The sequence below is a fragment of the Sminthopsis crassicaudata genome, chromosome 3, assembly GCF_048593235.1.
Source record: "Sminthopsis crassicaudata isolate SCR6 chromosome 3, ASM4859323v1, whole genome shotgun sequence".
Taxonomy (NCBI): domain Eukaryota; kingdom Metazoa; phylum Chordata; class Mammalia; order Dasyuromorphia; family Dasyuridae; genus Sminthopsis; species Sminthopsis crassicaudata.
Genome location: NC_133619.1, coordinates 644,800,456 through 644,825,033, shown reverse-complemented (window position 1 = coordinate 644,825,033; position 24,578 = coordinate 644,800,456). Strand labels below are relative to the sequence as shown.

The window sequence follows — 24,578 nt, the reverse complement described above, 5'->3', positions numbered from 1 at the left end:
TCAGTGTCCCAGTTTTCCCACATCCCCTCCAATACTCATCATTATTTTTTCCTGTCATCTTAGCCAATCTGACAGGTGTGTAGTGGTATTTCAGAGTTGTCTTAATTTGCATTTCTCTGATCAATAGTGATTTGTAGGTGATATTGACTTTGATCCATGCTACAGATCCTCATACATCAACTTTCCTATTTATTCTCTACTTTGTAAGGAGAACCTTCATTAAAAATCTCCTTTCACTCTGATGCCATGTTCCACAATGGTAGTATATTTAATGAATACATTAAACAAACATGTCCAACTCAGCTCTCCTCCTTGTTAATGAGACATCAACCATATACAAAATCTCAAATAAGGTCTTCAATATTTCAGAATGAAGACTGACTGCAAGGTTTTATTTTTACTCATATTGGTAAGATATCATAAACCCTCTACATAAGTACTCACCTTTTCTGAAAAATATCAGTGGATATTCCCAAAGACAATAAATAGCCATCCTATTGATTCTGTACTTACTGCATTTACAGATGGCTTTATTGCAGAGAAATCAGGATACTATTTAAATAAGAAATGTAATGCCATACCAACTGACTAGTTCATCACAGAAGGAAGAAGTCTTAGTAATAATTTTCCTAAATAACTATATTGCTGAACTCTTTCCTCAGTATTCTTTCAGAAGTAAATACACAATGTATATGTGTTCCCATTGTTGGTTTTTTGCTGAGGCAAAAAACTTGGCCAGGATCAATCAACCCAATCCTCTTAATAATTTATAAAGCTTGCTGTTGCATTTTCTGCCTTGGATATGTTGTTATGCAAGCATGTTTCCTCCTGCCCTGTTTTCTAATACATTATCACTACTCCTTAGATGAGCTTCAAACATCCCTTCTTTATCTCAAGGTAGCACAGAAGAACAGGAAAAGGTTGAGGAACAGCTCTGAGGAGGCAGAGGATTCAGGCCAGCTCGGGTTTTCCCTATAACTTCTCCTTTGTTAGATGGCTGTGAACTCAGGATGGTAGTTTACTACCCCTCTGTTCTATCTCTAGAACAGTAACTATACATTACAAAGCTTCCTGATGTGGCAAAGTGGTTAGTGCAAGACAAAGCAAGGGTACAGAGGGAAGGTTTTTTAGGAATTATAGCCCTAAACGATGGTACTCTTCTGAGGGTCAGCTTCCTAAAAAGGCCTCACTTCCCCGTGAACCTACCCAATGGAATTAAATAAGATAAGGTCAAAATGGAGACCTAAGCCACATGTACAGATATTTTATTTTTATTTTTTTTACATATTTCCACATTTGTCATGTTGCACAAGAAAAATCAAAAAGGATAAAAAATGAGAAAGAAAACAAAAAGCAAATAAACAAAAAAAAGTGAAATTACTAAGCAGATGGCTCCCTTTATCACAAGTCTTTTTGAATTGGCCTGAATCATCTCATTGTTTATGGATATTTTAAAAGAAAATTGGAATCTGGACATATTACTTATCACACAGATTGAAAGCCAAAATATTTAGGAATAAATAAGAGAATGATGACAAAAGTTAAGTAATAACAATTTAAAATCATAAATTTCTTAATCATTATTAAGAAAGGAGATTAAAACAACTGGTTTTCCCCCATTATAAAGACTCTTCTTTGGACACCAATCTTGGGACTTCAGAGAAAAACCCAAATCTATTTTTTCACCTTTAAAAATATAGTATATAATTGCAATGTCTAATGAGATCTGAGCTGTAAAGAGGCCTTCATTATATTCATGTGTTTCATTTGCAGTAAGCTCAAAATACTCAAAAGTATGAGATCCAGGTGAAAGCCTTTCTGCAAATACATTTTTTATAATGTTTCTGTCCTCCATCTTTATGCCTTTATCCATGATTTCAATCTTCTAGGTATTTTCTGGAGGCAATTCAGGGATGAAGTGAGCCTGAATGTTTTTCCAAATGAATTATATGAATGGGATTTTACTTCTGGTATGGGATCTAGTCATGGAGTAATATATATTAAAAATTTTACCATGATCCAGACACTCAAAAGTTTTTTGCTAATGTGCACTCTGTGTTAAGCAAGATTTGAGCTTAGTCTGAAGGTTTCCACGTTCATGAGGTTTCTGTCCAATGTGGATTTTCTTATGCTTACCAAGACTGTGAGGCTGTGTGAAAGTCTTTCCACATTCATGACATACATAAGGCTTCTCTTCAGGGTGGATTCTCTGATGTGCATCAAGGTAGGAGTGGTTTGTGAAAGCCATTCCACGTTCATTGCATTTATAAGGCTTTTCTCCAGTGTGGATTGTCTGATGTTTAGTAAGACTAGAGCGATCTGTGAAAGCCTTTCCACATTCATTACATTTATAAGGCTTCTCTGCAGTGTGATTTCTCTGATGTTTAGTAAGACTGGAGCAGTATGTGAAAGTCTTTCCACATTCATTGCATTGATAAGGCTTCTGCCTAGAGTGCATTCTTTGATGGCTAGAAAGATTAGAGTACCATTTAAAAGTCTTTCCACAATCCTTACATTCATAAGGCTTTTCTCCAGTGTGGATTCTCTGATGGGAAGTAAGACTACTGTTCAGGGTAAAAGCCTTTCCACATACATTACATTGATAAGGCTTCTCTCCAGTGTGGATTCTCTGATGTTGAAGAAGACTGTAACTCCGTATAAAAGTCTTTCCACATTGATTACATTCATAAGGCTTCTCTCCAGTATGGATTTTCTGATGTTCAAGAAGACTGGTGCTCTTTATGTAAGCCTTTCCACATATATTACATTGATAAGGTTTCTCTCCAGTGTGGATTCTCTGATGTTTAGTAAGACTGGAGGAGTGTGTGTAAGTCTTTCCACATTCATTACATTCATAAGGCTTCTGTCCAGAGTGCATTCTCTGATGCCTAGCAAGATTAGAGTGCCACTTGAAAGTCTTTCCACAATTGTTACATTCATAAGGTTTCTCTCCAGTGTGGATTCTCTGATGTTCAAGAAGACTATAACTCCACATGAAAGTTTTTCCACATTGATTACATTCATAAGGCTTCTCCCCAGTGTGGATTCTCTGATGGGAAGTAAGACTACTGTTCAGGGTAAAAGCCTTTCCACATACATTACATTGATAAGGCTTCTCTCCAGTGTGGATTCTCTGGTGTGTATCAAGGTAGCAGCGCTTTGTGAAAACCTTTCCACATACATTACATTGATAAGGCTTCTCTCCAGTGTGGATTCTCTGATGTTGAGCCAATTTGGAACAATATTGAAAATCCTTTCCCGATTGATTACATATATAAGATTGTTTTTCTATGTGAATTCTCTTATGTTGAGCAGGAATAGATTTCTCTCTCAAAGTCTTCCCATGTTTCTTACATTCATAAGGTTTCTCTCCAGCTTGGATTCTCTGGTGCTTGGCAAGGGAAGAGAGGACAAGAAAAGCTTTATCACATTTATGACACTCGGGCGTTCTCTCTTCAGGATGTATATTCTTATCTTTAGCAAAACTGCAAGTCTTTCTTAAAGCTTTTTTGTGTCTATTCCATTCACAATCTTCCTCTCCAATATAGTTTCTTTTGTGCTTAGCAAAAACAGCCCTGTATTCATTATACTGAAAAAGGTCTTTCCATGAGATCATTTTCAGATTTGCACTCAGTGCCTTCTTATCAAACCGTGTCTCTGCGTCTGACAGAAAAAAACACAAATGTGTATAAATATATCCTCTAATGCTGGGTGATAATAAAATCAGGCAAAAAGATTTCAAACTGAAATGGACAGATTTTTAAATGCTATTAGCTCACACCAATAAACTTATTCAATTAGCACAGAATTCCACACACAGTACAATGACATTGGACCCCTACAACAAAGCTGAGACAAAGGCAAGGTAAAGATTCTCATATTGTAAAAACCAGGCTATGAGCTCTGAATGCTTGAGTAACCTTATATAGATCCCTGCAGAAGATATTAGACTTGGAACCTGGTTACTGAGGCTTCTCAATCCATTGCACTAGACAGATGTTCTCCATTTTACTTTCAAGCCTTTCTCTAAAATTCAATCTCAGGCACCGCCTATCTCCGCACCTCTCAGAATGTGCTTCCTTGCCTCAGTTTTCCTGTGGACTGAAGGTAATAATTGTACCCACTTCCCAGGTTGTTGTGAGCATAAAATGAGATTATACCTATAAAACTCTTGACACACAGTAGGCACCATATGCTTGTTACCTATATCATTGTCATTATGATTTTGATTCTCTCCACCTCAACTCTTCCTTCACAAACTTTGCTCCCCCTCTCTTTACATACATATATCTGTTGAATATGATGCATTTCCATAAAAAAATTTTTCCTTTGCCTGGATTAGCTAAGAATAATTTCATAAACTTAATTATTCTCAAACCATCTCCAAGTTTATATGCTGGATTTAAAACTTCTTGACTACTTCTCTTTGTATACCCAAGGCTCAATGCAATGTATAGAAAAGAGCAGGTGTTTAATTAATGTCTATTGATTGGTTGACATTACCCAGGGTCAATCACATGGCCTAACCCCACCCCAGTGCTTGCATGCTAGTCCTTCTAAGGTGCCAAATTTATGTTTCTATTTCTGTCTCTTTCCTGCTCCCTGTCACCTATGGACAAATCCTATAATGAAGATAACAAGGGCCTAGGGCTCCTGGTCCTGTTATGGAATAACCAGGAGTCTTTCCCTCCATATCCCTAACCTAAGGGAAGCTGTCAGGTATATAAATTAGACCAGTGGTCCTCAAACTTTTTAAATAAGGGGCTAGTTCACTGTCCCTCAGACTGTTGGAAAGCCGAACTATAGTAAAAACAAAAACTCACACTGTCTTCCCCCTCAGCCTATGTGCCATAACCGGGCAGACTGCATAAATGTCCTAGTGGGCCACATCAGGCCTGCAGACCATCGTTTGAGAACCCCTGAATTAGATCAATCATCCTCTAAGAATGGGCCAAATGTTGGTCAACAGGAACCAGGAAAAGGCAGAAAGTGGATGAATTAAGTCTGAATTCTTTCTAAGTAAGGCAGTGGGCTCCACTCCTATTTACAAACTGATGAATGGAGACAAAGAAAATCACAAAAGCAGAGTCAGGCCTGATCTTCTCAGTCTTCCCTTTAAGAGAGGGCAATGACATGAGGGAGGTCACCCCATGACAGGATTAATCAGGATTACTGCAGATGGATCTGGATGCAGGGGGAGACCTGCTCTTTCTTAAGGTAAGGTTTCCAACAAGTCTGTGACTGAGGCTGCCCCCATCTAGTGATTAAGGGTAGGATGCAATAGAGGCAAAGACTTTCTTCTCTCACCCAGGCCAAAAACATCTCAATAAGTAACAATGAATGATTGAGTGACTCTGGGAAGAACCTCAGGGTTTCTGGCCAAAGCAAAAATGATTGGCATTTACACTCACTCTGAGTCAATCAGGACCCAAAATAAAACTAAATGGAATTTAGCAAGGGACCTATGGTGGTCAATGAGAATCAGACTGGTTTTGGTTTAAGGTTTGTTCCTTAAGAAAGGAATTGAGTTCAAATCTGGTCTCAGACACTTAACACTTCCTAGCTGTGTGTCCCTGTCAAGTCACTTAACCCCATTTGCCTCAGCAAAAAAAAAAAAAAAAAAGAAAAGAAAAGAAAAGAAAGAAGAAAACAAGCAAGGAAGAAAAAGAGAGGAGAGAGAGAGATGGGAGGAAGGGAGAGAAGGAGGCAGGAAGGGAATCTTCCAACTAGTCTATTTCAGCTTGTGTCTAGCTTTCTCAGAGGTAATTGATTTTCTTCATATATATACACATACATACACACACACACACACACACACACATATATATCTGTGCTGAAGTATAGCTTGCTTGGGGAAGTTGGCAGAGGATGAAAGGGTGGGGGGAGAATAAAGTAAAATGTGTAAAGCAGAGAACAAAAGAAAGACTACAAGAAAGCAAAAAGGTTTTGAATACAATCTTTCATTTATGGTCCAAGAGTATTCATTATATATTTTGAATACTCCCTTATGTTCTGCTGAACATAAAACATTTTTAAAAATTGTTCTTTTCTGTGTTTTTCTATTTCATTTTTAGTTTTAAATAAATATTAGAAAAGTAAAAATAAATGCTTTTAGGTTTAAGGAAGATCCAAGAAAAGTCATATTAGACAGCCTGAGCCCTTTTTCTTTGGTTGTAGATTGTTGGATATCCCAAAAAAGACTTCCACTAGAATCACTGATTCTTCATTAGAAAGGAACTGAAAGGCCACAGAGTCCAAACCCCTTATTTTATAGATGAAGAGATTGAGCTTCAGAGGTTTAGTGAGGTGCTCAGGATCTCATTTCCAGAAGAGTCTGAAAAGGGATTCCAAGCCAGTTTCCCTGAAGAAGCCTCCCGGGATATTAGCTTGCAACTCACTCACCAGGACAGGAGTTCCTCAGGTCTCCTCTCTCCACATGGGAGATGAAATCTTCTCGGGGAACTGGAAGTCCTGAGGACGGGGAAGATAGTGAGTGGGTGTGAGTCTTGAAACTTGCCATTTATTCCTCATTGGAACAGGGGAAGGGTGCAAGGCCCACTGGGTGGTTCCAAAGACAATTCAAAGATGGTTTTCAGGGTGCTTTTTGCCATGGGAAGAGGGCAGAGAGAAAGGAGGCTATGCAAGCAATCTGGAGTCAGAAGATCCTGAATTTGCTGCCTTCTTCACAGCAGGATGGCCACATTCATTTGGCTTCCATTTTCTGGACATTATAGGCAGCTGGTAAAACAGAGAAGGGAGCACTAGGCCTGAAGTCAGGAAACCTCAAGTTCAAATTTGGATTTAGACATGTCCTGGCTGTGTGACTCTAATTTCATCTATTTGCTTCAGCCTCCAGACCTGTGAAATGGGGATAAAGATGGCAGCCAAAACAAAGGGTTTTACTGGATAATGTGCATGAAGGAAGCTCTGAGCACAAGGCTTGGATCCCAGCAAATGAATGGAAAGACCTCCTCCCTTCCCTTTCTCCCCCTGTATCTGTACATGCCTTTGGGGGATGTATGAAAGAAGAACAACAGCCCATTTGCTGTGTAGGGGATTTATGAGTTACTCCAATAGTGAGGTAAAAAAAAAAAAAAAAAAAAAAAAAAATATATATATATATATATATATATATATTTTTTGCCAAAAAGAACATTGCAAAGAAAAAAATGGTTCCCTCCAAGAGGAAGGAGTTTCTCCTCCTATCCCATGCTCAGTGAAAAGGAGCAAGACCTTGGGCCTTTCTAAGAATTCATAGAAGTCTGAAACTCTGCACCCTATGGAGGGGGATGGTGACATTCCTGTTGATGGCAGTTCTAGAGTTCTAAGGGAAGTGCTTCTTACCCAGGGAGAGCAAGTTCTTGGCATTCTCCAGCATGACCTCCTTGTGCAGCTCTTTTTGATCTGGGTCCAACAGACCCCACTCCTCAGGGCTGAAGTCCACAGCCACATCCTTGAAGGTCACCAACTCCTAAAACACCAAGACCCAGAGGACATAAGAGTGGAAGCTGCTTCATAACTCACCTAATCCAATGCTCCTCAATTTACAGAAGGGACCTGAAGCATGGAGGAGGGATCTACCCAAAGGTGACAGCCCTTATAGGATTCAGAGCCAGAACATAAACCATAAGTCCTCCAAAGACCAGTGGAATAGAGAGAAACACATTTTATATGTTCGAAGTTGGAATAAAACTGAGAAATGTCTCACTAGGAAATTACTGCCTGTGGAATCAGCAAAGTTATGGGTTCCTATGAGAGAGAGATGGGGATTTGTGGACATGAAATCAGACAGTGTTATGTTAAAAAAAAATGGCATGAAGTGTGAAGCTAGCAAGTACGTGCTGTAGAGGTAAAACATTTCCATGATCAATTATATACTTCAGCAACAATACTGGTTGAGGATGTATTCTGATGGAAGTGGATATCTTCAACAAAGAGAAGATCCAATTCAGATCCAATTAATCAATGCTGGACAGAATCAGCTACACCCAGAGAAGGAACACTGGGAAATGAGTGTGAACTGTTTGCACTTTTGTTTTTCTTCCCAGGTTATTTTCACCTTCTGATTCCAATTCTTCCTGTGCAACAAGAGAACTGTTTGATTCCGCACACATATATTGTATCTAAGATATACTATAACATATTCAACATGTTTGGGACTCCCTGTCATCTAGGGGAGGGGGTGGAGGGAGGGAAGGGAAAAGTTGTAACAGAAGTGAGTGCAAGGGACAATGTTAAAAATTACCCATGCATATGTACTGTCAATAAAAACCTATAATTAAAAATAAGTAAACAAATAAATAAAATCATTTCCATGATCACTGAGAAGAAAAAAGATCCTATGAATTTTCCAAAGGCCAGAAATTAAGTCTTACCAGATGAAAACACACTCTTCCCTCAAAATAGCATTTTATTTTTCCAAATACAAGTACAGATAGTTTTCAACATTCATTTTTGTAAGATTTTTTCTTCCAAATTTCAGAATCACAGAATTCTTAATAGATTTGGCCCAATGGACATCAATTTAAAAAAGCAAAAAGCAGAGAGAAGGGATTTACCCAAAGGTCACATCCTCTATGAGAACACTTGGAAGCACAGCCATCTTAGCTACAGGGAAGCAAGGCCTCTTAGCTACAGTGTACACAGCTGGTGTGGACTCAGCTGCTGACATGTTGTCTTCCATGTTAGAATGGAAGTTTCGTGAGGATTGGGACTGATTTTTCTTTCTTTGCATCTCCTCTATATTCCCACAGAGCCTCTTTCCTTTCTAAATGCCTGTTCCTTTGACCAAAACAATGGTAAAGGGAGAGAAAGGCTAAGTATAGCTGAGTATGATGGAGTTATTCTAGAAGTACCTAATTACATCTTTGGGGGCATGGAGGGGTCTCAGGAGAAAAAAAATAAAATGGAACAAAAGAAAACCTATAAGGAAGTAGAGAAATGCTGGACAGCTTCTGAACCATGTGTAACATTTATTATGTAGGTTTGTTTTATAGAATCTGCTCTTATGTTCTGTGGTTGCTTGAAATTCTTTTTCTTCTCTTATTTTGTGTCTAGGGTTAAAACAAAGTATAGAAGGGGACGCTAGAGGCTCAGTGGATAGGGTACTGGCCCTGAAGTCAGGAGAACCTGACTTTAAATCTGCCCTCAGACACTTAATATTTCCTAGCTGTGTGACCCTGAGCAAAGACACAACCCCAATTGTGTCAGGAGAAAAAAAAAAATTAAAAAAAAAAAAAAAATATATATATATATATATATATATATATATATATATATATAAAATAACTACAAAATGGTAAAGAGAAGGGATTCAGAGAGTTTGGGAAGATCTGTTTGGCCTAAGTCAGCAGGAGGACAATTTCTGCTCTGCTCCCAGCCAGGGAAAGAACAAGAGCAGGGGAAGCTTCCAGGGTTCTTGTTGGCATAGAGGAGCTGCTAGAGATCCAACCCAAAATGGATCTCCTCTTGTGAGAGGATAATACAAGGAGACTGAGAAGTCGTTGTTGTTCTCTGATGTCTCTGACTGAGAGGCCATTGTGTTGTCTGCCCTCCCTCACCTTCCCTCTGGCAACAATTTATCTCATTCCCAGTTTGACCTGCCTCTTAATAATTACCCATTTTTTGTTTTTTGCTGTTATTTCCCACCCCCACAGCATGGTCTGCCCACTGAGAAATGCAAATAGCACTATCGCCTCTGGATGGTTGTAGCAGGTGTTGATCTCATAGAGGCAAACTTCCAAACGCAGAAGAGGACTATAGTCTCCCATATAGGTCTTTAAGTCTCCCATCAGTCTCCTGGGTTGGCCCTTCGATGTTTTGGTCCATTTAATTACTCTGACTAAAAAAGTCCTACCAGGATTCTTCTCCCTATCCTTCCCCACATGTTACTGAAGGAACTCTGGAAGATGTTATGATCCACATCTGTGGAGGCTCTTGGAGAATTGACCTGCCCCTTAACAGGTTCTGCTCTAGACAACAGGGTCAAGGATTTCCAGGAAAGTCAGTGGCTACAAGAGGGAGCCTGGCCACAGGACACAGAGAGTGGCTAGAAGATTGTGTGTGTGTGTGTGTGTGTGTGTGTGTGTGTGTGTGTTTGTAGTGAGGAGATGGTGCTGAACCAAAGCAAAAACATGATCTGCAAGACAGACACTAATGAGTGAAGGGGTCACCCTAGTTAGTGACGTATATTGAGGGAAAATTTAAACAAACATGTGGGGGAAGAGGGTTAGTGCTCAAGATGCCAAAGGGACAATGAATCAGTCCAAAACATCGAAGAGAGGAGGGCAGTGTTGCTGTTATTACTGCATTCATTTTCCTGCCCATTTTGTAAAGGATCCACAGAAAAGAGAGATGGCCAGCCTTACAAACCATCCTCCAGATCCATGGAAATGGCCTCTTGGGCTGATGTTGCCACATCTGTGGGCAGAATACACTCACCTGGGGTGGGGCTCTGCAGCTCTCAGGGGCCATTCCCTCTGGCTCCAGGCTCCCTGCTTGGGCCAGGCCTTGGTCCTCTGCAGGCTGTTGGGAGAAAATGATTATAACTGAACAGATGTTGTTCCCTTCTTTTCCTGGACAGGGGGCTAGCCTGCAGGAAATTACAGAGGGTGAGGATCCAGGGGAGTTACTAAGTCCCTGGCACTGCCCTTAGGGCACAGACCCCAACCAATAGGGGGAGGGAGGCTGAAAGGAAGGACGGATTGAAAAATGAAAATAGTGGACTCAAGGGAGATAAAAAGCAGGACATTGACTGAACTCTCTCCAGTTTCCTATGAAATAACTTTCAATTAAGAGTGGAGTGACAGGACCTACAAAAGAAAGGGGAAAAACAATTTTCTCCTGAGCCCAAGTGGTACCTGGCACAGCAGGGGAACAGCCAGCTCCACAGCTCTTCCCACGCCTGGCAAAGAGACAGCTGCTGAGACTCTACCTTTGAAGCAGGAAGACAGTTACCAAGCTTTTGGCCCCAGAGCAAAAAGCTTGGGACAGTGTCCTCTCCTCAGGGGAAGAGGTCATCATTACAAGCCACAGTATAATCTAGGAAATGAGAAAAAAACAGAACAAAATAAAAAAGCTCTGAAATAGAAATTTATTGTGGTTAAAGGGAAGGTCAAAAGACAAACTTGGAAGAAGACAAGATCAAAATGCTTCCAAGGCAAAATCTCAAAGACAAATACGAATTGGTCACAGGTCCAAAAAGTCCTCCTGGAGGATCTACAAAAGGATTTAAAAACCAGTAAGAGAAGTAGAATCAAAATTAGGAAAAGTAATGAGAGTGGAACTAGAAAATCATGGGAGAAAAAAAAGAGTCACCAGTTGGGTTTAAGGACAGCACAAAAATCCACTAAAGCAAACAACTCCTTTAAAAGAATTGGCCAAATGAAAATGAAGGTACACTAAAGAAAATAATTCATTAAAAATTTGGAAGCTAGGAATCTAATACTTAATGTCCAACAAGAAAATGGGATTTACATGCATATATTGTATCTAGGTTATATTGTAACACATGTAAAATATATGGGATTGCCTGTCACTTGGGGAGGGAGTAGAGGGAGGGAGGGGATAATTTGGAAAAATGAATACAAGGGATAATGTTATAAAAAAAATTACTCATGCATATATACTGTCAAAAAAATTTATAAATAAAATAAAATTTTAAAAAAATTTGGACACTAATATAAATAAAATATACATGGAAAGAATACACTGATCACCTTCTGAAAGAGATTCCAAAATGAAAATTCCTAGAAACATTATAGCCAAATCACAGAATTTCCAGGTCATGAAAAAAAATTGGAAGCAGCCAGAATCAACTGAAGTATTGTTCAGGCACAGTCAGGATTGCAATATGATATTCCAGAAGGCAAAGAAGCATGGATTACAGCCAAAAAACAACAAAAACTACCAACTACCAACAAAACTAAACATCTTTCACCAAGGAAAACTAAGGGAATTTTTAAACATTCTTGATGAAAAAGCTAAAGCACAACAGAAAATTCCAATTTTCAAATAAAAGACTCAAGAGTAGCATAAAAAAGGAAAGAGGAAAGAAAAAGAAATCATAACAAGACTAAAGTGTTTATGTCCCTACACAACATAATCCTTATGACTCTACTTAAGAACTGAATTTCTACTGGCTTGTTGTTTGCCCTTCCTTCTCTAAGAGGACTCAGATATTGGGAAGTCAATTAATTGAATGGAGACAGGGGAGGAGAGGCTGGTGAGGTGCAAAGTTGCCAGCCTCACCTCCTCCTCCAGAGCCCCCTGGCTCCAGTGGCCAGATATAGATCAGGATGATTGGAGATGACCCTGAAAGCAGTGAGGACCTTGACCTTAAGCTAAGCTGTCAGTCTGAAGGCGGTATCACCTAGAGGATTAAAGCCTGGAAAAGAATGAAGCCAAGAATCACTTCTTTTACTCAGTGAAAAACAACAAGTTTGGGAAGGAAAAGGCCCCAGGCCTATTGGCCATAGGGGCAGTCAGGAGTTTATGTAGAAAGGACAGGGAATAATATGACTGGGGTGGGATGGTATAAAATTGAAGATAGGCTCACTTTCTCTAATTCCAATTACTCTGACTCTCTTCCTTTCCCTTTCCCTTCTACAGACCTAAAAGCTAGAACCTCTAGCCCCAAATGGGATGAGAGTGTATAGAACCTCAATGTCTCTTGAGTCAGAAATCTCCCTGCCAGGGATACTCGACCTTCCCCTCATCCCTTCTCCCCAACAGACATATTGTCTAGACAACAGTAAGGAGGTAAGGGCTCTGAGATAAAACCTGCAGGGAAAGACCAGAGGAAGCCTAAAGCTAGGAGCCAATCTAGTCTGGGATTCAGCTCCCAGGACCAGTAGTGAGGGAGGGGGGCAGGGAGCTGGGAAGCCTGGGTAAAAAGGAGGAAATTTAAGTGTCCAGAAGTGATTTAGGTGGGTAGCTGAACCAGGAAAAACTGGATGACTGAGTCCTGAAATCTAACTGGAAGATGGGGGAAGGTTCCTAAGACACTTGGGTACATTTGAGGCTTAGAATCCTTAAAGGAAAATGGAGATAGTGAGCCACATGCCTGGGAAGCAGCCCAAGATCTGTGGGTCCAGAGAAATGGGCCTGGGAAAAAGCTTTAGTTCTTGCAACCAAGGAGGGTTCCTGGAAGCAGAAATGCATAACCTGTGGAACCTCATTAGAAATCAGGTTTAAAGTCAGGATAATCAATTCACTAAACAGGAGCTGGAGATAGAGAGCACTGGGGTCCAGAAGGGGAGGCTGAAAATGGGACTCATGAGGAACCCTGCTTAGTCCTATTTGGGACCTACCCTAGTAGAGATGTGCTACACTTACTAGTAGATGGCAGATCCAAGAGAATGCCCAGATATCTGAGTCCCAAGCCTTCCTGCTTCCCATTCATTTATTCCAGGAAAGTCCTGAGTTTCAAAGGCCCCAAGCAGCCAAGCCCTTGAAACCTGAAGGGTAGGTCCTCACTTCCAAAATCATCTAGGTTGATGACTTCTGAATGCTGCCTGCCCATCATCACATGGCCAATGGCCACTGGAATGGCTCTTCTCTAGCCCTAGACTCCTCCCAGGTTTCCACAATCCACCCTAGGACTCTTATTTCACCAGGCCACTTACCCATCAGGCTGCTCATCTTGTCTCCCAAGAGCTCCTCCTCCCCCAGGCTTCCATCATTTGATGTTTTGTTGTAGGAAGGATTCAGGACTTTTATCTTGTCACTGGATTGGGCAGGGCATATCACTTTGAGGTGATATGATTAGGAGCTGTAGGAATAAACGTTCAGCATAACTGGATCAGAATGACTCTGTTCTACTCTGAAGGCAATATGTCCACAGGGTCAAATGGTCAGAAGGATCAAGCGATTTTTCTATGGAAGGTAATTCAGAAATGCATTGATTTCGTTTCACTGGCAATTTTTCTTCATGTTTTAAATCTAAAACCTTATTTATATTATTAGTACGTTTCTAATTTTTCTTATATTGGGATTTGGGGAAATCATAATGTAAAAAATGCTAATCCAAAAAAATGATTCTGAGAGTGTGATGGCATATTTAGAAAATCAACTAGTAATTTGATCTGGCAGAGGCAAGAGCTGAAATAAGGAGCCCACTTGCAGAAGCTTTAGGAAGTTTTTCATTGGTAGAGTGCAAAGCCAGGAACAAGATAACAATAGCTTAGTGCTCAGCTTGAAGCAGTTTCCAAATATAGCACACAGGTTGCTGAAAATTCCTTGACTCCTTGCCTGGATCACTTTCCTTGCCCTGTAAAGGGCTCTGGGATCAGTGTGACCAGTATGTCCTGATGAAGCAACAAATCTCATCTCAAAGCCTCAAATAAATCTAGTCTCTAAGCTATACAAGGCAAGTTCAAACATGGTAATCCCATTTTTCCAAAGGGCATCAGCAACCATTGAAATGTAACTGTTAGGGTCAGACTGGCTCGGGTGCTCTCCCAAGATTCTGAGGTTTGGCTTTCCTCCAACATCCCAGAAATGAGGCAAGTCCAAAGTGGGGACTTTCTAGGTGTCAGAAGGAGCATCAGTCCTAAAAGGCTCACCACAGTGATTCCTCTGCAAGACTCTTCTTCACCAAGATTTGTCTGAAGGTCAAGAGTCAATGAAATGTGGGCTAAATACTTTTCCACATCAATTTTTTGTTGGGAATCTGACCAACTCTAAATTATTTGATGAAAAGCAATGTTTGTACTCTGGGGCCTTTCATCTTCCTCCATCTTGAGGTTTGATTGCTGCTGCCTTTCATCTTTATGTCAGAAGGGGGACAAACCATCACACCTTTCAGATTGAATCTTATCTTCTGACAAAGAAAAGTAACTGAGATGAGGAATCAAGTCCCAGGAGCACTCTGGCTGGGGGAGGTAGCCGTCTACCTGAAAGGGACTTCTCTGGGGAAGTGGGAAATCTCTCTCATCTAACCTCAGAGACAGCCACTGTTCTGGACAGTGGGGCTGTTTGCTTTGGTTTTTCCAGTTTCCTGATTGTTGCCATTGCATTTGTATAATATAGACTACAAATGGTTCTAGGGGTTCTATTCGTTTCTCTCTGTCTCAGGTGATGAAACAGGGGAACAAACTAGATTAGAGACAAGAATTGAATGCAGTGGCCCAGGAATTGATAAACTCAACATCAATGACTCTTGCCCCCACCTCCTACTATGTTACACTGAAAATGGAGCCTGGATCTTCTGGTAGAGTCACCAGTTCAAGAAAGATGGAAAAGGAAAAGGAAGGAGAACCATGAACTCAGCATTCCCATGCCTCCTAAAAACTGATGCAGGACATCTTGGCCCAGCCTGAATCCTCCCTGGGCAATTCTAGAAACCACACTGAGTGTTGTTCCAGACCCACTCTTCCCAGTGGTCACAGGCATAGCAGGTGAATAGCCAGTTCCAGATCCCCTGGCACAATTGGCAAGGAGCCAATCCCTAAGACTCTAACTTTGATGCAGCAAGCCAGTGCCCAAACTCCTGGCCACAGAGCAAAAGCCTTGGGGTCAGTGTCATCTGTTCAGCAGCAGAGCTCAATCCTAAAAGTCACAGAATAGGTTGGGAAATTAAAAAAAGCAACAACAACAACAACAAAAGCCCTGAAAATCGAAAAATTACTGTGGTGGAAGAGAAGTTCAAAAGACAAGCTCAGAACAAGACAAGTATTAGGATTACCAGGTGAGAACTCAGGTTGTCTGGACAGTGACAAGGTAAGAATTCAGACAAGAGTTGGAGTAGAGTCAGAGCTCCCAAGAAACCTTTGCACAGAGGAAAAGATTTTTACAGATCTCCTCCCAGAGAAGGATTATAATTGAGCAGATGACCAGACCCTCACAATTCAAGAACTTTACATATTGGCGCCCAATGTGGGGCAAGGACTTTTGCTTATCCTGACAAGGACTTATTCTGAGCTGTTCAGAGGAGCTAGTCCAGACCTTTGCATTTAAGGACTTATTCTGAGCCCTTCAGAGGAGCTAGACTGGTCACATCACAGACAAGGTCAAAAATGCCTCTAATGGGGCTCCAAGAGAAATATGAATTAGTCTTAGGTATGAAAAATTCTCCTGGAAGAGCTACAAAAGGATTTTAAAAATAAAATAAGAGAAGTAGAATAAATTTATGAAATGAGAGTGGTGCATCAGAATCATGAAAAAAATCATGAAAAAAGATTCACCACTTTGGTTTAAGAAAAGCACAAAATCCACTAAATAAAACTTTAAAAGAAACAGTTAAACAAAAAGGAAAGTACAAAAGCTCATTGAAGAAAATAATTCCTCAAAAATTATAATTGGGAAAATGGAAGCTAATGACTATGATGTTATGATTCTTAAAAGGTACAAAGACAGTGGAATTGATAGAGACAATAGTTACTTAATTTAGCATGGTTTAGTATGATTGATTTAATCCTACAAGGAGATGCTATGGGCCAGAACTTGAAACAAGGTACTAAGTGGAATTGAGGAGACAGTGGTTAAATCTAGTTTAGCATTGATTTAATCCTAGTGATGTAATGATTGGAGTATACTCAGTACATAGCATATAAGCAAGAAGCTCTCAGGGCCAGGCACAGAAACCCACAAGCCCACTCCTGAAAGCCGAATCATATTCATTCCATTTTCCACCTTTGTGCTGGCTGGAGGCTTTGGATTTACAGGGAGCTAGAGGCAAAAGCTGGAAGAGACAGAGGACTATGGACCAGAGCTCAAGGAAGCAAGATGGGAGATGGGCTTCAAAAGAAAGCTAACTGAGCTATTTTGAAGGAGACAATAAAGGAGCATGACTTTAATTCCGGGCTGTATTTGAGGTGATTATTACTCTTAACTCAAACAAAGACTGTCTCTAGAACAGGAGTTCTCAAACTACTGCCTGAGGGCCAGATGCAGCCATAGAGGATGTTTATATGTCCTGCAGGGTTATAGCAAATGGGCTGAGGGGCAGAGACAGAGTGTGAGATTTTGTTTTTACTATGGTCTGGCCCTCGCACAGTCTGAGGGACAGTGAACTGGCCCCCTATTTAAAAAGTTTGAGGACCACTGCAATCTAGAAGTTCCCCAAGAAACCTGCTCCCAGAGAACATTACAGCTTAGAAAAGAACATTACACTATGAGATAAAAAATGAATTTTAAGAGTCAAAAAGAATTAAAAAATAAAGGCCAATATAAACTATCTGCCTGGAAAAAAGCAACTGATCTGGAAGCCAGATCCAAGAGAGATAATTGAAGAATTCTAGGACTGAAAGTGATGATCACAAAGAGAGCAAACTGCCTTCATCTCCTAGAGTAAAAAAGTAAAATTTAAAAGTGTTAACAGAATTTTTTGCCCTAGGGTTTCAAATATAAAGAGCTGGAGCCTAATATCCAGCCTAGAGGCAGGTTTTAGAAATTAGTACTTATCACTTTCACAGTGAGGAATACAATTTGTAAACTGGAAGTTCTCCTGAGCAGGAGATTTCCACTTGTTGCAGAAAAGGTAGAGGTTTTGATGTAATATGATTTTGTAGTCTCCTGATTTTACGGATCTTCTGTTCTAACAATAAGTCAGGAAATCCTAAATCTCAGAGTCCTCCCAATCTAAGAACAACAATCTGATTCTGAATGGACTATTTCCCAATTCATTGATGAACGATAATTCTGTCAATGGAAACCAAGTTCCAGACCCACTCCTCAGTTGTTTGCTGACTGGTCAGTAAGAACCAAATACCAGAGACTGCTCACTAGCCCTAGACATTCCTTAAAGCCAACTATTTACTTATGTATGTGAAAATGTTATCAATATAACTGTAGGTAGTTTAAAAGACTAGGGTTGAATATTATATGATGGGGTAGGAAAAGGTAAAAGCAAACAATTATTAAAAAAGGACAAGAGGAAGAACTAATGCTGAGAAAGCAGGTGGGGAGGAGGTTGGAGAGCTGGTAATATTGTAACTTTACTCTTTGAATTTCCCAGGAAACAATGTATACATCCAAAAGGATGTAGAAGCCTTCTGAATATATAGGGGTGAGGAATCTGGGGGATGGGGTGGGGGACTTTTAGCTTGATGGGATTGTGAGTGGGTGAGTGGGAGAGAAGGTAAAGTGATAGGGGTAAAAAAGGGCTTGAGAAAGAATGGTGAGTAAATATAAGATGGAAGGACAATCAGTTGTTTGGACAGAATGTTTAAAGTGGCTCTTTGTGATAGCAAAAACCTGGAAAGTGCAGCATTCCCCGTTCATTCCATATTTATTTTAAATTGAAAATTCCATTATTAGAAATTAGTTAGTCTTGCAGTACGAAGAATCCTGAGACTGGAATCAAGAAAGATTGATTTCTTTCTTTTGTTTCTTTGATTTTCCTGTCTTTTTTTATTTGACACATCAATAAAATGGAATTTTTTTTAAAAATTATTTTTAAAAAAATGTTTTTAGTTACACCTTTTTATATACAAAACATATGCATGGGTAATTTTTGAACATTGACCCTTGCAAAAACTTCTGTTCGAATTTTCCCCTCCTTCCCTCCACCCCCTCCCCTAGATGGCAGGTAGTCCCATACATATTAAATATGTCAAAATAAATGTTATATACAATATATTTATACACACTTATAGAGTTATCTTGTTGCACAAGAAAGATCGAATTTAGAAAGAAGGTAAAAATAACCTGAGAAGAAAAAACAAAAATGGAAACAACGATAATAGAAAGAATGGAAATGTTATGTTGTGGTCCATTCTCATTTCCCAGTGATCTGTTTCTGGGTGTAGCTGGTTCTGTTCATTACAGATCAATTAGAACTGATTTGGATCCTCTCATTGTTGAAGAGAGCCACCTCCATCAGAACAGATCATGATGTCGTATTGTTGTTGAAGTATATAATGATCTCCTGGTTCTACTCATTTCATTCAGCATCACTTCAAGTAAATGTCTCCAAGCCTCTCTGTATTCATCCTGCTGGTCATTTCTTATAAAGCAATAATATTCTATAACATTCAGATACCACAGTTTATTCAGCCATTCTCCAATTGATGGGTATCCCTTCAATTTCTACTTTCTAGCCACTAGGAAAAAGACTGCCATAAACATTTTGGCTATACACATCCCTTTCCCTTCTTTAGTATTTCTTTGGGATATAAGCCCACTAGTAGCAGAGCTGGATCAAAGAGTATGCACAGTTTGATAACTTTTTAAGGAAATTTTAAATTGCTCTCTAGAATGGTTGGATCCCTTCACAACTCCACCAACAATGTATCAGTGTCCCAGTTTTCCCACATCCCCTCCTACATTAGTCATTACCTTTTTCTGTCATCTTAGCCCATCTAACAGGTGTCTAGTGGTATCTCAGAGTTGTCTTAATTTGCATTTCTCTGATCAACAATGATTTGGAGCATCTTTTCATACAACTAGAAATAGTTTCAATTTCTTCATCTGGAAATTGTCTGTTTATATCCTTTGACCATTTATCAATTGGAGAATGGCTTGATTTCTTATAAATTAGTCAATTCTCTATATATTTTGGAGATGAGGATTTCATCATAACCAGAAGGGTTGATTTCAAATCCATTCTCATACTCTTACTAGCTGTGTCTCAGGGCACATTACTTCATATAGATGTGCCTCAGTTTCCACAATTATTAATAAATAAATTATAGGACCAAACTCACAGATTTGTTGTGGGGCTCAAATTAGACAATATTTATATACTAGCACAGTACCTGACACACAGTAAAGTATATAGAGATGATAATTATTTTCCTTTCTTTTCCCACTAACTCTGCTGCAATTTGAGGGAAAATGAAGGAAGCATAAGGATAAATTTCTGATACCAGGAAGCATTAGGAACAACAAGGGCCAATTTATGCTTCATAACAAGAAGACTTTTCTAAAGTCTAGACCTATCCCAACAAGGAAGGGGTTGCCTGGACAGATGGAGGGTTCCCTTCACAACACAACTTCAAGAAAAGGCTGCAGGAGCAGTTTTCAGAGCCTTTGTAGACAAAATTCACATCCAGTTAGAAGTTAGACTGGAAGTCATGTCTCAGATTAGCTCCTATTATAAAGTCTTTAATGCTGTTTTGCTTTTTGAGCACTGCGGAAACTAGGCATTGACCAAGATCTAACACTCTATACCAAGATAGGGTCAGAATGAGTTCTTGATTCAGATACAGTGGATGATACCATAAACAAATTAGGAGAACAAGGGATAGTTTGCCTGTCAGATTTGGGAAGAAAGGCATTTATGATCATAGAGAATATTAGCAACTATAAAATGGATCAATTTGATTATATTGAATTTAAAAGGTTTTGCACAAATAAAAGGGCTAGCAGTGCTGGCCAGACATTATGTTGGGCTGTGGCTGTGGACAAGGAGGAATGAGCACTGCTGGGAAAGTGTAGTATGTGAGGAAGCAAAAACATTTCCAGGACAGCAGTTGAGGAACCCTCCTTATGCCTTTGGTGAGAATTGATGTTGAGGTTGAGCCCCTGGACAGAATTCAAAATATAACAGTAAGGAGGAGCTGAGGATTAAGGCAGCATTACCCAGAAACCAAACCTGACTGTAATAATGATCATTGGTTGCTAAAAATAAAATCAAATCAAATGAAAATTCAGGATGATTAAGCAGAGGAAAAAGAACAACAGCTACTTTGGTATAAGAGAAGATCACGGTTAATATCCAGAAAATAGTGAGGTTAAAAAACAAGCCATTCCTATCCCAAGGAGTAACATCAAAGATACACAACCAGCCCAAAAGGAGTTCCTATAAGAACATAAAAAGGTATTTAAAAATCAAATCAAGGAAATACTAGGAGGGGAACTGAAAACAATCTAAGAAATTATGAAAAGAAAGTTCATCAATTTGAAAGAGGTAATAAAAAGCCCTTCAATAACAAAATTGAACCAGAGGAAATGAGTGATCTTATGAGACACCAAAAAATAATTAAATGAGAAAACATAGAAGAGAATCTGAAACATCTCATTAGAAAAATTGGAGAACAAATAGAGAGACAATGTAAGAAGTGTTAGACTACTAAAAGTTATTATTTAAAAAAGAATGTGGATACAGTGTTCAAGAAATTATGAAAGAAAATTGCCCCGAAGTTCTAGAACAAGCAGGTGAAGGGGGAAAAAAAAATCTACTGTTCAGCAATTGAAGAAATCACCCAAGAAAATGTTATAAGAACATCCTAAGCAAAATTTCAAAATTCCCACATCAAGGAGAAAATATTGAAATGCAAACATTAAATAAGACAGACTTCGACACTGCAGACATAGTCAGGATTTCACAAACCAGCAGCTTCAACTTTAAAAGACCATGATTTAATGTAACATTAAATTTTAAAGAACCAAAGACCTGGACTTGCATCCTGAATAATTTACCCAGAAATCTGGAATATAGTATGGAATGAGGGGGATAATAGACATATGACAAACTGAAAAACTTTCATGTCTTTGTAAGAAAAAGACCAGGACTCACTTCCAGTTGATCAATGATGGACAGAAATAACTATACCCAGAGAAGGAACACTGGGAAGTGAATGTAAATTGTTAGCACTACTGTCTTTCTACCCAGGTTACTTATACCTTCGGAAGCTAATACTTAATGTGCAACAAGAAAATGGTATCTACACACATATATTGTATCTATGTTATATTGTAACACATGTAAAATGTATGAGATTACCTGTCATCAGAGGGAGGGAGTGGAGAGAGGGAGGGGATAATTTGGAAAAATGAATACAAGGGATAATATTATTTTTAAAAAAGATAATTGTATAAATATGTTTACATATATTGAATATTGTATAGCATATATTGGATTGCTTACTATCTAGGAGAGAGGGTGGGGGGAGGAGGGGAAAATTTGGAACACAAGGCTATGCAACTGTCAATGTTAAAAAATAATGCATGCATATTTTTTGAAAATAAAACGTTTTAATAATAAAAAAAAAGAAAAAGACCAGGACTCAATGGAAAATGTAATATAAAAGATCTAGAAAAAAAGGAAAACATTAAAGACTAATTCCAAGGCACTCATTAAGGCCAATTATTTACTTATATATGAGAAAATGTTATTGTGTATGACGGGGTAGGAAAAGGTAAAAGGAAACAATTATTAAAAAACGGGCAGGAAGAAGAATTAATGGACGTGGAAGCATTCTGAATGTTCGGGATGGAAGGATGGCTCTGGATGGAGGCACCAGGGGAAGCTGGGGAAGCCTGGGATCTATGGGGGGAGGGGAGAGGTTCAGGGAAGCAGGAGGAAAGGAGAGCCTAGGTCAGATCTGGGAGAGAAATTCTGGTCAGAGGAGAGGGAGATCAGGGACACTGGAGGGGCAGAAGGCTCGGGGAGGGGACGGGGGGGGGGGGGGGGCACGGATCCCGGGAAAGCAGCGTGACTGTACCCGAGTCCTCCTAGGAGCTGGGGAGCGTGCCTGGGACCCTCTGGTAGAGCTTAGGCTTGGAGATCCTAAAAAGGCCTGGACACAGGGAGCCATGGCCTGGGGGATGGGGGGAGCCAGGCAGAGCCAGGCGGGAGTTTTGGGGCCCACGTCCAGAGTGGGTCCTCAGGGCAGGCAGAACTCTTGAATCTACCAGAGGACTAAGTCGGAAGACAGAAGCACCACGTTTCTAACCGGGATCCAGGAACAAGGCGGGACTCCTGGGTCCTTGTGGGCAAGGTCTGAAATTGGGAAAAAGTGAATCCGAGATAAATCCGGGGACGGTAAATCTGACGTTTGGGAAGTTCTGGGGTGGGAAAAACAGTAAAGACGGGGAGGAAGGCTTGTGCTACCAAAGAGAAGATCTTCCACTCCCAAAGACAAAGCAACTAGCAACAGCTCAGAGGTGGGTAGGGAGGCGGGGAGGGGGGGAGGGCACGAAGGGGGGTAGATATGCCGGGAGGTGGACGGACCTACCTGGGACCTGCCCCTGCACAGCTGCCTTGCCGGAGGCAGAGGGATCTCAAGTGCTAAAGTCCCACTTTCCCGCCAGCGCTCGGAGGAGAGATTTCCTAGGCTTCCCAAAGTGAGCAGTCTGCTTCTAGGACGCCCAAGAGCGGGATCGGAGACCCTGAGCTGCTTCCCGCCTCATACCCCGCCCCCATCACGTGAAATGTCTTCCTCTCGGGAGAGGCCCCAAGTCGGCCCTGGACTCCTCCCAGGCTTCCAAACCCCACCCCAAGGCTCCTATTCCACCTGAATCACCATCCACCAGGTGTTTCCGCTCGGAGATCGCCTCCTTTTCCCACTCTCGTTCACAGCTTTGGGGCTCACTCGTCCCTCTCTGCAGCTGAAAGGGTGGCGAGATAAAACCTGGGCCGCAGCCAAACAGAAAGTAGTGGGTCCCATATTAGAGGTGCTGACTGCAACTCAACCTTGGGAAAATTGGGGACTCCCTTCAATTGTTCATCCAGATTGGATTGGATTTCCTCCTAATCTGAATTAGAAAAAGGGCTCACTAAAAGTCAAATTTGTTCTCCCATCCCAGTATTAGGGATGTGTGAGCCTCTACCTGTAGATCACTAAAAATTTGACATTGAGCTCTTATGATTGGGAGCTGTAGGAATAAACATCCGGCATAATTGGCTCAGAATGACTCCGTTCTACTCTGAAGGCAGAATGTCCACAGGGTCAAGTGGTGCGAAGGAGCAAGTGATTTTTCTATGGAAGATATGCAGAAATGCTTTGATGTCGTTTTGATGCTGTCTGAGTGGTCTAGATTAGTGGCGATAAGAGAGTTGCTAAGAATCCCCTTTAAATCGGCAGCAGGTTTTAGGAGTGAAAGAATTCACTCATTCCCGAATTATAAAGTTTATTGTCAACATAGAAATCCGTTTACCGAGAGACTGACTTCTGTAGTGGCGGATCTATTGGGAAATGGAGTTTTGCACTGAGAGAATGCAGTTCTCAGTGGACAGAAAGTCCTGGCAGCTGGTTCAGTCCTGAGCTAAAATAATTCCAACCTTATTGAATGAAAGAAACTCATTCAATTCTATTCAAATTCCACCTCAAGCTGAAACCCAGCTTGTAGATGAGCCAACTTGGGCTGTCCCAGCCCTCACTAAGACCCAATATAATGGCTTCTTTCTTTTTTTTTTTTTTTTCTTTATAATTTTTTGACAGTATATATGCTTGAGTAATTTTTTTTAACATTATCCCTTGTATTCATTTTTCCAGATTTCCCCTCCCTCACTCTAGTCCCTCCCTCAGAAGACAGGCAATATCATACATTTTGCATGTGTTATAGTATAACCTAGATATAATATATGTGTGTAAATCCCATTTTCTTGTTGCAAGTTAAGTATTAGATTCCGAAGGTATAAGAAACCTGGGTAGAAAGACAGTAGTGCTAACAATTTACATTTGCTTCCCAGTGTTCCTTCTCTGGGTGTAGTTGTTTCTGTCCATCATCGATCAACTGGAAGTGAGTTGGATCTTCTTTATGTTGAAGATATCCACTTCCACCAGAATACATCTTTATACAACATTGAAGTGTACAGCGATCTCCTGGTTCTGCTCATTTCACTCAGCAACAGTTGATTTAAGTTTCTCCAAGCCTCTCTGTATTCCTCCTGCTGGTCATTTCTTACAGAG

At 40.2% G+C, this 24,578-nt stretch overlaps 2 protein-coding genes across 7 annotated transcripts in view; both read right to left on the bottom strand.

The window, feature by feature from the left end:
• The window catches only part of LOC141564951 (zinc finger protein 2-like), a 58,009-nt gene extending 35,063 nt beyond the window's left edge, over positions 1 to 22,946 (bottom strand). Inside the window, exon 1 of the mRNA XM_074307825.1 lies at positions 22,902 to 22,946. The gene's annotated coding sequence lies outside the window, so the exon portion shown is untranslated. The remainder of the gene's footprint in view (positions 1 to 22,901) is intronic.
• LOC141564952 (uncharacterized) lies at positions 1,249 to 23,081 on the bottom strand. 6 transcript variants are annotated; one of them, XM_074307830.1, is made up of 7 exons: positions 22,902 to 23,081; positions 13,626 to 13,771; positions 10,860 to 11,040; positions 10,441 to 10,591; positions 7,345 to 7,471; positions 6,403 to 6,471; positions 1,249 to 3,663 (listed from the first exon to the last, which is right to left on the bottom strand). In XM_074307830.1, exons 4-7 carry the CDS (start codon positions 10,471 to 10,473, stop codon positions 2,042 to 2,044), a joined length of 1,851 nt encoding a protein of 616 aa, XP_074163931.1. In that variant the 5' UTR covers positions 10,474 to 10,591; positions 10,860 to 11,040; positions 13,626 to 13,771; positions 22,902 to 23,081; the 3' UTR covers positions 1,249 to 2,041. The 6 variants fall into 6 exon arrangements, with proteins under 6 accessions (XP_074163931.1, XP_074163929.1, XP_074163930.1 ...); XM_074307828.1 differs by having other exon boundaries at positions 10,441 to 10,524; XM_074307829.1 differs by lacking the exon at positions 10,860 to 11,040 and having other exon boundaries at positions 10,441 to 10,524.
• Positions 23,082 to 24,578: the final 1,497 nt, after the last annotated feature.

Bases quoted from the DNA above. Each gene is read 5' to 3' on its own strand.
- LOC141564952 (XM_074307830.1), bottom strand. From the start codon at position 10,473: ATGGCCCCTGAGAGCTGCAGAGCCCCACCCCAG. The intron at 7,472-10,440 runs GTGAGTGTATTC...TTGGTGTTTTAG, and splicing joins GCTGCAGAGCCCCACCCCAG to GAGTTGGTGACCTTCAAGGA. The intron at 6,472-7,344 runs GTAAGAAGCACT...CCCCGTCCTCAG, and splicing joins CAAGAACTTGCTCTCCCTGG to GACTTCCAGTTCCCCGAGAA.